We start from the raw sequence: 13,933 nt of genomic DNA on the forward strand, positions 1-13,933 counted from the left end.
CACCTTGCGTCCTCTCCAGGGGGGGGGGGTTCCAACACACGGTAGTGTCGGGGGTCTTTATCCATAGAATAATCAAAGTATCCAAAGCATAATCCGTGCCTGGGAAGGCGGGCTGTCGTCGGTAGAATAATCCGGTATACAGGTCCACTCGCTCGTCGGCTCTGGGGCTCCTCGGGTGCAGCTTCACATAGGGTCAACCACCCTGGGTAAGCAGCCAGTTCTCTGCCCGAAACGATGGGGTACTGACTACGGTAGTATTCTCACCGCACGAAGCACTATATATTAACAGACTATTATTAGCTTAATAGACTACGTCCAACTCGACGATATAGTGCCAAATATGACTATTCAAATATTAATATACACGATGTCTCAATACCGATGGTAGGCCGAACTTGGCCTTACTCCCACACGTGGCATCGCGGGGAGGCTTTACGTCTGTGACTCTATTGGAGGGTAAGAAACTGGACTGAAAAGAAAGTCCTACTTTAGTAGCGCAGTATATATACGCACTATGAACAAATAGTCCCATTAGTGGTGCGGTAGCCAAATTCCTACGCGGAACTAGGACTTGTTCGTACATGTCGAGCGGTACGTTTGAACTGGGTCTGAGGGGCATGGCAGCCTGGCACCAAGGTCTCGACCAATAGCAGAATGGAGACTATTATGGGATGTTCAGTAGGCTAGAATGGATATTCAATGCATATTGTACAAGGAATATACAAGGGATATCAGGGAATATTAGAGAATATACAAATACAATTAAATATATATATAAATAAATATATATATTCGGTTTAATCTGGCCCTTCACAACAATAACGTTGGATCAATAAACGCAATCAATATTTGGAATGGCGATCAGGAATTGGATTAATCTTTTTGCAGAACATCTGATGTGAGGTAAGGACTGTAGTTTACCAGTATTGGGTTAATCAGATGTTTTTTCATAGCGATCACAACGTGTCTGTGTGTGTGTGTGTGTGTGTGTGCGTGTATGACGTTAGCGCTGACCAGGTCATGGATAATAGTAGGGCTGTCTTAAATACTTCGAAGCTTCGAAGCTTCGTTCGATGGCACAAGCTTCGAACATTAAAAAAAAAATCGAAGTAAAAAAAAAAAAAAAAAAAAAAATCGTTTCAATTTTTTTTTTTTCTTCGATTTGCGTGTGTGTTGTGTGTGTGTGTGTGTGTGTGTGTGTGTGTGTGTGTGTGTGTGTGTGTGTGTGTGTGTGTGTGTGTGTGTGTGAACTACCCATCCCAGTTAGGACAGCCGAATCCCGTCCAATCTTTCGCCGTCGACTAAAGACTCACTTCTTCAACCATTATCTGAAATAATAATAAAAAAAAAAAAAAAAAATCTAACCGTGACTAACCTTACTGTCATGCACTTGTCCTAATAAACTAACCTACACTGTAACACGCAACACTTTGATGAACATTGTTACTCAGCTGATAGAGTTGTACCCTTCTTGCTGTCTTGTCGTACAGAACTTGTAAGTCGCTTTGGATAAAAGCGTCAGCTAAATGACTAAATGTGTGTGTGTGTGTGTGTGTGTGTGTGTGTGTGTGTGTGTGTGTGTGTGTGTGTGTGTGTGTGTGTGTGTGTGTGTGTGTGTGTGTGTGTGTGTGTGTGTGTGTGTGTGTGTGTGTGTGTGTGTGTGTGTGTGTGTGTGTGTGTGTGTGTGTGTGTGTGTGTGTGTGTGTGTGCTCGCGCCTTGTAGAATTCCACACATAAGAAAGAAAGATACTGGGATGAATAAACAAAATAGGAAATACAATGTAGAAATGCATGCAATATACATAAATAAATATGAATCTCCATATATGAAATATAACATTTAGATAAGGTGCTACTGAGATGTTTTGGTGAGTTCTTTGTTTTTTTGTGGAAGTTGCCCTTCTTAAAAATGCATGAACATTCACTGATAATTGGTCTGTAGTGGAGTCTACAAGGTCTACATTGCCGGACCATGTAGAATCCAGACCTTGTAGACTGACATAATTCTGTGCATAGTTTAGTCTACACAGGCCATATTTCAAATAATCAAAATCTTACTTCATTCATCTTAAACATTCTTGATTTGGGGGATTGGTAGTTCTCATGAAATCTGAAGTTGTTCAAACAACAACAGCGATCCACCTTGAATTAAATCACACAGCCGAGTGAAACCTTGTTGGATGCGTCACTGTCACGAAAGGGGCTACTTAATTAATTAATCCAACCCACTTTATTTATAGAGCACATTTAAAAACAACAATGTTTACGAAAGTGCTGTACAAGTCCCACAACATAAGATAAAAAAAATAAAAAAAAAAATTAAAATAAAACGTTTTTTTTATTTATTTTATTTTTATTTGATTTTTTCGAAGCTTCGAATTAAAATCGAAGCTCGGCCCCGAAGCTTCGATTGCCAAAAAAAGCTTTGAAGGTCAGCCCTAGATAATAGATTCTTCAGCTCGCTTCTCTAGCGTGCATAAGTACACATATACTATCGATAATCTAGCGTTTATTTGAAAACGATTCATAAATCAGCCGAAAAATGACAATGTGTTTTGTGTATTCCACTAAAGGGCTATTATCGCGGAATTTCTCTGAAATTACTAGAACTCTCCGAAACTATACTCATATTCAAAACGGTATAAAACGGAAATGTACCAATGAAAAAACAATCCGTTTCGTACATGTTGACTGCAAGCAAGTCATTTATAAGCGAGGGGTGTTTTAGATCCATAGCCATAATTTAAGATATAGTTTAAGCGTTCGCAAATATCCCGACCTCCCATTGACTAAAGCGCTGGCACTCAAGGGGTTATCTGGGCAAAGGGGCGTGGCACCCAATGTGTTAAGCGTGTGAACAACAAGTGTCACACCTTTCACCCTAGTCGCAGAACTGGACAAGTTAGGGTTAGGGGGTTAGGGTTAGTGTTAGTATTAGAGTTAGGGTTAGGGTAACCCTAGGGTAACCCTAACCCTAACCCTAACCCTGAAAATGAATAAATATTCTATATGTATGGTGAGGACTGAAGTTAATAATGATATTCATGAAAGAAAATTGGAACAATACATGAAAAGGATATGTTTTTACTGAGATCGCAGTTTCAGTCACTAGGGAGACAGGTAGTGGGTTTTTTGAAGGGTGACTGGAGGGTTAACCCTTAACCCTGTGGTGTTCTGGACTATGGTCCTCTGGTCTACATGAAATGTTATGGCTTTATTGTTTTAAAATCCCACCAGACCTGCGAACATCACACACAGGTTAAATACACAGGCAGGGGACACGTCCAGAGCAGCATGCCGACTATGCTGTAAATACTGCTGGGACTCAGGCCAACACACTCCTTTCCTCCACACAGTGATCACCAGAAGACAGCATTGAGGGTATATAGAGGAACCTGTGTACACCCTCGTTAGGTGCACATCGAGATAGGCGATGCATGTCTAGTAAACCTCCCTGAACAAGCAGAAGGGGCAGATGCCATGAGATGTTTTCGAAGAGTGGCTACCTGATGTGTTGGGAGCATCACCGCCAAACTCAGTAATAATTGAATGAGCTGAGCTGAACAGAGATACCCCCCCCGAGTAATGGAGGCTGTCAGAGGGATGGAAACAGTGAAGTACCAGCAGCACAAAGTGATTTCTCAATGGAGGTGCGCAGACAACGGAACCAGTTCTATGGGGTGAAGACATTATCTATAATCACTGAACATTGAATTTCGGCTCAGCTGCCAGCGAAACAGAGGACAGAAGAAGACGTTTACATTTACTTTTAGCAATTTAGCTGACGCTTTTATCCAACGACTTACAAATTGTGAACAAGAAGTCAGCAGGGGTACAGCAGAAGGGTCAGTGGCATTGTTCGTCAAATAGTATCAAACTACATACTAGTAGTAGGTACTGTAGTAGCATAGTAAGGTACATAATTTTCCACACAAAATCCATGTCAACACCAGCGGGACGTTGTGTTTCGGGTTCGGTTTACAATGAGTATGGTCTTAGGTTTGAACGAATACATCACGGTTACAATGAAACGCAGATAACATGCATATCCTGGGATGTAAATGATCCAAATTTAAACAGGCCGTGCACACACTTAAACAACTTAAAGGATTTATTATATTTTCACAAGAAATCTACCTACTAACTAGTGATCTACAGAAAATACAAAAGTGATGGCCAGGTCAACTCTATTCAACATCATATGCATCTAATGAAAGGGGTATATAACAGTAATTCATAAATCTCTCCCATTAAAGTATTAAAGGTTTTACCTGTTTTTACCTGTCTTTCAGCTCTTGTCATTCCTATCTTGGACCAGGAAAGGGAAAAGGCCATTTCAGTTTTGCTGGTATGTCTCTTCAAGTTTCAAGTTCAAGTTTCTTTATTAGTTGTATCAGAAGTACAGAATACTTTTATATAAAATGCTTCTTTCTGTTTTGCTCCAGAGATTGTGCTAGATAAAAATAGATAAGTATAAAATAAGTATAGTAAGTATAAAATAAAAGTCAAGTACATAGACAAAAGTGTTCAATATATACATATATACAATGTACAATGCAGAGTAGAAAGGTAACTGAGTTACAATACAATATACTATATACTATACAGCACAATGCAGAAATGGGATGAGGTACAATTTAGGTACAATTTACAGTAAGGTGTAATGAGGTTGTAGTGCAAATTCTTTGCCAATAAATATAAAGTGTGTTTAGGTGTTCTAAAGTGGGTAAAGTGGGTGCTGCAGTGAGTTGTTTGTTTAAAGTGAGTGTGTGCGTGTGGATGTGTGTGCTGTGAGTGCATTTGATGGTTGTTACATAGTGTTATTGTCATTTAGCATTCTGATGGCCTGAGGATAGAAGCTTCTTCTTAGTCTCGCTGTGCTTGCCATGAGACTTCGGTATTGCTTGCCTGACCGCAGCAGATCAAAGTCTCTCTATGTGTCTGTCTGTCTGTCTGTCTGTCTGTCTGTCTGTCTGTCTGTCTGTCTGTCTGTCTGTCTGTCTGTCTGTCTGTCTGTCTGTCTGTCTGTCTGTCTGTCTGTCTGTCTGTCTGTCTGTCTGTCTGTCTGTCTGTCTGTCTGTCTGTCTGTCTGTCTGTCTGTCTGTCTGTCTGTCTGTCTGTCTGTCTGTCTGTCTGTCTTTCTATCTGTCTGTCTCTCTCTCTATCTCTCTGTCTCATCTGTCTCTCTACCCAGAAATATCTTAAGACAGTGTCCTCTTTGACCATTTTGCAAAATGTCCGCATGTTCACCACCCCCCTAGAATGCTAATGTCAGCCTAATGTCATGAACTCTGCTAATGTCATCCTCAGTGACTGTCAGTGATCTTACATAGTCTAAAGCAGGGGTGTCAAACTAATTTTCACAGAGGGCCACATCAGCATTATGGTTGCCCTCAAAGGGCCAAAGACTGTATAAATGTTAATGTAAAATAAATGTTGTTTCTGTATTTATTACTTATTCAAGTTATACATATTGCATAGCATTTGCATAGATGTAAAAATATATGTTAGCTTATGTTATTTTAACAAAAAAATATTGTTTATCAGAACCCCATATTACTCCATCAATCAATGATCAAACCATTCAAGTAAATAACAAAGAAGAATATCATCAAATACAAGCTATGACATTAAGTTTGTTCAAAACCTTTTTGTCACAGTCAAGAGGGGCAGAACTAACAACTGTGAGCTGCAAAGAACACGTGGGACAGATGTAGCAGATGTTACAAAAACAAATGGCTGCACACAACCTTGCAGAGGCCATACATCCAACTAATGGAAGATAGTTTAATTAACTTTAATTAACAGATTTCAGAATGTGTACAGTACAGTACAGCTCAATACACACAATTGTTAAGGGGAGGGGTTACATGTGTACAGTCGGCCGGCGTGCGTCAGGCTTCAGCTGCGTCTGACTATTTCGCGCGTGCAGCATTGGAGGTTATGCCAGCCAAGACGAAGAGGACGGTCGTTCGGCAGATGGACTGAAGATGAAAGTTGTTGCATGTTAGAAAGTTCAGTCAGGCTAGCCATGTCGGCTTAGCTAAAGGCAGGGACAGCTAGTTAGCTTTAGCTACGTTATAATATCGAGTGCTAACGTGTGGTTCAGTCGGGATAGCCATGTCGGCTAGTAGCTTAGCTAAAGGCTAACTAGCGTTAGCTAACCTAGAGAGAGCGCGTGCAGCATTGTTATGCCAAGATGAAGAGGACGGTCGTTCGGCAGATGAACTTCGTCAACTCCACGCGGTTGTCTCCATCCTCTTGGACGTTTGGTGAGTTTTTAATGCACTCTATTTTATTCCCGCCGTGGAGATATCTCTCTCTCTCTCTCTCTCTCTCGGGCCGGCTAGCTATGTTGGCTAACGTTATGTGGAGCCAGCGGGCCGGCTAGCTATCGTAGCTGACGTTCTGTTGGACCAGCGGGCCGGCTAGCTATCGTAGCTAACCTTATGTTGAGCTAGCGGGCCGGCTAGCTATTGTAGTAGCTAATGTTATGTTGAGCTAGCGGGCCGACTAACTATCGTAGCCAACGTTATGTTGAGCTAGCGGGCCGGCTAGCTGTCGTAGACGTTATGTTGAGCCAAGCGGGCCGGCTAGCTAACGTAGCTAACGTTATATTGAGCCAAACGGGCCGGCTAGCTGTCGTAGCTAATGTTATATTGAGCCAAAGCGGGCCAGCTAGCTGTCGTAGCTAACGGTGTATACCTGGTGTCAGTACCTGGCTACTCTATTTGCAGTTAGCCTATTTAGCTGATGTCGGCCGTTGGCTCCTTGCTACTTTGTTTTCTCTGGTATAGACCCTCTTCTCTTTGGATTTAAGTGTTGATCTTTGTCCTTTTGGATCTATGTATATTCATGTTGCCTTTGTGAAGTTATCTTTTCCTTCTGTTTTGTTCTTCCATTAAAAGTTGAATATCCTTTAGGGGCTCATCTTAGCTGTCTTGCTTATCTCTCTCTCTCTCTGTCTGGACCACAGACCCATCTCTCTCTCTCTCTCTCTCTCTCTCTATTTGTCTGGACCACAGACTCATCTCTCTCTCTCTGGACCACAGACTCTCTCTGTCTGGATCATCACAGACTCTCTCTCTCTCTCTCTCTCTCTGAGCATTGCATTGCTTATAGTTGTCAATTGTGTCGGTCAGTTCATTCCAATTTTTCCTTCAGTCACATTTAGTTTTATCCTGCACCTGGCCTAAAACAGGTTGGATGTGCACACAGCTGCTCTACTGTGTTTGTAGCAGAGCAACCATACCTGAAGCCTTGTAAACAAAGACATCAACACTAGAGTGTGTACTTCTATCTACACAGTACAGCCAAAGCATTCCCATTGCTAGGCAAAAACTCCACCTGTTTTCTACACTGCTTCTTCCCTTGCTGGATTTTCTGCATTACTGCCACTTGTGTGTGTTGTGGAGAAATTTGTACAGTGTTACAAAGCGATAACACTGCATATTGACTGTAGAACGGGAGCTCTCTCTCGCTCTCTCTCTCTCTCTCTCTCTTGCTATATGTTGACTGTATCATGCTCAGCCTCGGGCAGCGCTATTATTTAAGAATGTTGACTGTATGAAAAAGAAAAAAAAATTAACCTTTAGGGGGGGGGGGGGGGGGGGGGGCCTCGCGTTTAAATCTCGCACAGGGCCTTGCATTTCTCCCAGGCGGCCCTGCTGACAGTTCAGACAATATTTCTTCAACCCTTTGTTACCTATTCCGCCTGGATATTTTTTGTATTTTGGGTTGTAAAATTGTCAAAGAATGTCTGAGGAGAAAGTGCTTTTGGCTTTTTTCCTTTGTTACTTCATCAATACCTCAGATGTTCAACATACATGTGTGTAAGAATGTGTAATAACTAAGGCTGTCAAAGTTAAAGCTTTATTAATGCATTAACCCACAATTATTTTAACGCCGCTATTTTTGAACCCAAGATTAATGTTTAAAAAAAAAAAAAAAAATTACCAGGGCTCTTGGGGGCCACATCAAATGACGTGGCGGGCCACATTTGGCCTGCGGGCCATGAGTTTGACACCTATGGTCTAAAGGTACAGGGCCCTATATGGATAGACAGTCTGCAGTCATTTGTCTTTCATAGTCCAGGCACTGACATCAATCTGGAGACTACTGTGCCAGCGCTTTGAGATCCACCTGTCCTTTGATCAGTGGGCGTGTGGATGTATGGCAAGGTCTGCTATTGATGGTAAGTCTGGACTTAATGTTCCACCCAATGCTGGTCTCCACTCCTCTGCTGTTGAGTAGAAGATGTTTTTCACTTGAAGCATGGATGCAGGAGGGAGGGGTGTTGGATTGCTTCCTTGATTGGATTAGATTGATGTGCCAGTCATTGTTAGGTTCCCCAAAGGATCTCCTCTGTAATGCACTGATGACCTGTCAGACCTGAGCACAGAGTGCTGTTATTCACAATTTTTACATGGCGTTTTTACATTCGCCGAAATGCTTGATTGTGATTGGTCAATAGCGCTCGTCAGAGGTCCGTTATTACTCGATAACGGACCTCTGCCGAGCAATAATGATGGACCAATCAAGCCCACTGACACACTGCTCAGCATATGCACAGTTGCACTCAGTCATCAGTGCAATCAGACCGCGGAGCGACAGAACAGAACTGCGTCTGCATTTGATCTTGTCTTGTCGATGGTGTAAAATTAATTAGGTATATTGTTAGTAAGTTAGCCATGTAATAAGCGGGATAATGTATAGCCTATACTCTGCACCTCGGTGTTCTAAACTCTGTGTCGGTCAATTATTTAGCGACAATGACCTCGTAGCTATACATTATCCCTTACTTATTCACTGGTAGCGATGGTATTCAGAGCACAGAATGCTAAAACAAAATAAAATAGCTGATAATAGTAAAAGTAGGAGGTTTATTTCATTGATCAGATTAGATTTGTTTAGATCAGGGGTTCTCAAACTTTTTTATACCACGACCCCATTTTATTTCTGTATTTTTTTGGCGACCCCACACTTAACTCATTCAGCGCCAAACATGAGAATTCTAGTTCTAATAATAGTTAAGATGGATGTCCTACCGGGGCGGTTAGGTGGCGTAGCGGAGATTGCGTTCGTCACCAACCCCGGAGCTGTGAGCTGGATTCGCCTGTTCGAATCCAGCTCACAGCTCCGGGGTTGTCACCAGCATGGCTGGCCGCTCACACTAATACAATTGGCTGTATTAGAGGGTGGGAGAAGCTGGCGGGGTGGGTCCGGGTCATTGTAAACAGCGACTCCTACAGTTCGGTCGGGGCGCCTGCTAAGCGCGGATACGACCTGAGTGGGATAGTGTGATCCTTCCACACGCTACGCCCTCTCAGGGAGGATCCGCGCTGCCAGGTGAAAAGAAGCGGTTGATTGGCTGGACGTGTGTCGGAGGAAGCACGTGATAGCCTCCACTCTCCCAGATGATCTGACTGTGGGGGGTAAGTGCGCAGCGACCAGGAAGGGATTGGGAATTGGCATACGACTAACATTGGGATGGGAGAAAATCGGAGGAAAAATGGAGGGGAAAAAAGACCAAAAAAAAAAAAAAAAATGGACGTCCTACCTAGAATCAACTTCTTCAGCTCAATGCTACCGTTACCCCCTCCAAAGGGTTACTGGAAAGAATTACACTCCTCCACATACAAATTTATTTGGAATAACAAACCACCACGTATAAAAAGATCCACCGCACAGAGAAACAAAGCAGACGGTGGTATGGCATTTCCAGATTTCCACCACTATTTTAAGGCGTACACTTTAAGACCACTGACAACATGGTTTGATCCCCAAGCATCAGTATCCTGGAGAAATTTTGAAGAAAATATAGTAGCTCCACATAGGCTGAAGGACATAGTATACACCAAATTATCAATTAAGCAATGCGAACGGAAATTTGGCCCCATAATCACTCATGCGATCCGGATATGGCGTGAAACACAAAAAAAATACTCTATCCCACATAAATGGCATAATCATACTCCCTTATTCAATAACAATGCACTCTTGATTGGAAAACAACCTATAAGATTCCCTAGATGGGAAAAGCAAGGCATACACACATTAGGAGACGTTTTCAACAAACTTTCAATTGTAGTTTCGATGAAATACGCAAAATATTTTATCTCACCAAGTCCACATATTATTTTTACGCACAGTTATTGGCATGTTTGAAGGCTCACGGTGTTCCATTAAGGATACCAATTGTACACCACAGATACCACAAATTCTTCTATGAAAGAGAGACATCGAGAGGTTTTGTTTCAGATTTGTATCATCAATTACTAACGGCCTCGTATGAAACCCTCCATCTAGACTCAGTCTGGAGGAGGGATATACCAGACCTGGAGATAGACTTTGACTGGCAAGAAGCCTGGGCAAATGTACGACTTGCATCAAGGAACCCGGACCATCAACAAATCAATCTTAACTATATTCACAGGACATACTTAACTCCTATAAGACTGAACAAAATTAGTCTTAAACAAGACTCCAAATGCTCCTTATGTACAAATGGGGACGAAGGGACATTTATGCACATGTACTGGGACTGCCCACCAGTTAAGATATTTTGGAAAGAAGTGACCCAGCAATTATCAAATCTCTTAACTCTGGATATACCTGTACACCCCTCTGTATTACTGCTGAATGATGTCTTTGAGTATGCAGTACCTCCACAGCTAAAGAGATTGGTTTTATCCGGTATCACAGTGGCTAAAAAGCTGATAGCATCACGATGGTTTCAACCGGAAAAAATGTGCTGGAAGGTCTGGATTCTTACATATCTCGATGTGATTTATCAAGAAATATCTACAGCAAGAATTTTGGTCTCAATGAATCCAAAATGGCAATGTGGTTAGAAGTGGTGGAGAGAATAAAAGCTAGCATATAATGGTAGTGTCTGGTTAGGAACAAGTTATAATGGTTGGATTATCCAATGGGGGGTCCGGGAGGGGGGGGTACGAGCTGGAGCATATGTGTGTTTGTATATCTTATCGTGTGTTGTCATGTTTGTTTATGTGTTTGTTTAAAAAATAATAAAAAAATAAAATACAAAAAAACAAACATGAGAATTCTAAACTAGTTTTTAGATCCTTTTTTCTTTTTTTCAATTTTCCTATTCTGACTAAGGTAAGGTCTATTTTAGGTCTATTTTACCAAACATGGTTTTGTATTGATCACAGCGTCGTATTTTACCGAACCTAAAACATGCTTTTGGTAACAATCGCAGCTTCGTAAAACGAACCCCCCCCCCCCCCCCCCCTCCCCCCATTGATGATTTTGTGAAGAAACATCTAATATGGTATATACCTTTGATTTGGAAATAATATAGGTTTCAGGCGAGCAGCCTGAACGATTTGCGCATATGCCTATAACACGTCATATCTCACTATCTAGAAAACGAGACTGGATTATTTTGAAACGGCGATGTTTAGCGTGGAATAGTGCACAAACGAAAGTATGTAGAAATTTACTGGTTTGTCCATGTTGGACTATAAATAGTGCCTGTCAAATGAGCCATACTATTGTCTCCATAGCTAAAATATAGAATATACGATGGGTCCGCAAACATCGTGAAAATAGTCAATAACGCTGGCGCCAGGGAGTAAAGATGGGAAAACAGTGTGGCAGTCAATGAGTTAATGTATCACGTAATTTCAACATGGAAATAAGGAATATCAAAATAAAAGCATGCGTTGTTGAACTTGATCATGCATATTTATTAGAAAATATAATTACAAGGCGGTCAGGTGGCGTAGCGGAGATTGCGTTTGTCACCAACGCCGGAGACGCTGGATTCGCCAGCTCCCGGCGTTGTCACCAGCTTGGCTGGCCGTTCACACTAATACAATTGGCAGTATTATAGGGTGGGAAAGCTGGCGTGGTGGGTCCGGGTCGTTGTAAACAGCGACTCCTACAGTTCGGTCGGGGCGCCTGCTCAGCGCGGATAGGATCTAAGGGGGGTAGTGTGATCCTTCCACACGTTACACCCTCTCAGTGAAAGTCCACGCTGCCAGGTGAAAAGAAGCGGTTGATTGGCTAGACGTGTGTCGGAGGAAGCACGTGATAGCCTCCACTCTCCCAGACCGACTGTGGGGGGTAAGTGCGCAGCGACCAGGAAGGGGATTGGGAATTGGCATAATGACTAACATTGGGATGGGAAAAATACTACAGTTGCGTCTGAGGGGAGTGGCCACTGGCTGACAGTGCTCTCTGTCTCGGGTGTCGGAGAGGAGACGCACAGATGAGAGAGGAGATGGGAATGAAAACTTTATTCAACAGATTGCAGAATGGGTACAATACAGTATGGCTCAATACACACAATTAAGGGGATGCAGACCAGAGAAAGACGTTTGTCTTGTTTACATTAGGGTCCCCCATTTTCAATTCATAGTGTTCATAGACGCACCAAAATCCATTGTGGGGTGAAAATTTGCCGCAAAACATTAATATCTTTGGAACCGTTTGTGTTCAATTGTATCTGAATCGGGAGATGATCTTCTCTCGTCACAATTGAAATTGTATTTCTCCATCGAGCAAAAGCTGGCTGGCAGTCTCATTGAATAATATACGCACTCCGAAAGTCTATAAACTTGTGCATAACGGAGCAGAGGTCCCCAACCATCGGGTCGCGGACCAATGTAATATAAAACACTTAATTAGCCGTGCATTGATAATACAATTGGTATCAGCTGTGTAACGTCTTAATTTTGGCACGACAGAGTCGTTGTAGGAGATGCATTAAATCTAACATTGAAGCTAACCCATATATAGAAATTTGTCATACAGACTTGGAGATGGAGCCAAGTGAGGTATTCAGAAGTTCAAGTGAGGTTTGTTTGTTTTTATTTCTTCAGGCTTGAAAAGTCAAAATAAAACTATTTATTTTATTATTATTATGTTCTTCTTGTTTGCCTCACGCCTCACGTCATTTTCAGTTAAAGGGTCATTAGAAATAACTTATTTCAAAGCCATTCTAAACAACGAACGTTCCTCTCACGGCGTTCTGAAAAAAAATCTCAGAAAGGCCGCACCCCCTGCCGATTTAAAGTTCCAACGTGCCTGGAGCCAGGGCTGAAGTATTCAAAATAGAGCTTTACTTTCAGTAACAAAACAAGGGAGCACAGCAATGGCTGGCAAAGGGCAAAACATAAAACGATGAACTAAAAACCACACCAGAGCTGGTAGGGAAAACAAACACAATCTAACTACAAATAAAACACTAACAAAATTAGACGAACTGTACACGAAAACAAAGATGGTAGATAACAACAGAAACACTAACACTTACTGACAAAAGGGTGGAGGCTCACGGGAGACAAGGTACAAAAACAGAGAACAGGAACATGAAGCAACAGCCAGGAACATTAGACAGCAACAGCAAACATGGACACCAAACAGAAACAATGGACCGACAAGGAGTACAGGAAACACACAGCATATATAGACAGACTAATTAACAACATGAGACACAGCAGGGCAATCAGCAAAACGAGACACACATGGGGAGAGAGACAACCAGGAAGGAAACACTAGACACAAGAAAAGACTGAAACACTAGACAGAGTAAACATAACAACAACCATACAACAACACAAGAAACTAACAACAAGGAACATAACACTTAACAGGGGGACATGAAGGGCAAGAGACATAGAAGCAGGTGAAGGACACAGAGGGACATGGAAACAATAATCATGGAGGTGTGCAGAAGGAAGACAAGGGGTCGTAGTGATAAATGTCCAGCTGCAGGGCTCTACGCTAACCTTTTTCACTAGGGGCACAGGTGCTCCTAAATGAAAAAAGTTAGGAGCACACAAAGAAATTTACAACCCTGCATGTTTACATTTTGTATTTTCTACTTGATGTTCATTAACATGTGCTGTCCCTATCAAATAAACTATCAAATCAAACTACTGCTACAAAAGTAACAGTCACT

The 13,933-nt window shown here is 42.0% G+C and overlaps 1 protein-coding gene across 1 annotated transcript in view; it reads left to right on the forward strand.

The window, feature by feature from the left end:
• pde2a (phosphodiesterase 2A) overlaps positions 1-13,933 on the forward strand; it is a gene marked incomplete at its 5' end in the record, with an annotated part of 420,725 nt that overhangs the window by 158,953 nt on the left and 247,839 nt on the right. Inside the window, one exon of the mRNA XM_084308457.1 lies at positions 4,293-4,348. Coding sequence (XP_084164583.1) covers positions 4,293-4,348 — 56 coding nt within the window. The remainder of the gene's footprint in view (positions 1-4,292; positions 4,349-13,933) is intronic.

Source organism: Notolepis coatsorum (genome assembly GCF_963971535.1).
Source record: "Notolepis coatsorum genome assembly, chromosome: 1".
Taxonomy (NCBI): Eukaryota; Metazoa; Chordata; class Actinopteri; order Aulopiformes; family Paralepididae; genus Notolepis; species Notolepis coatsorum.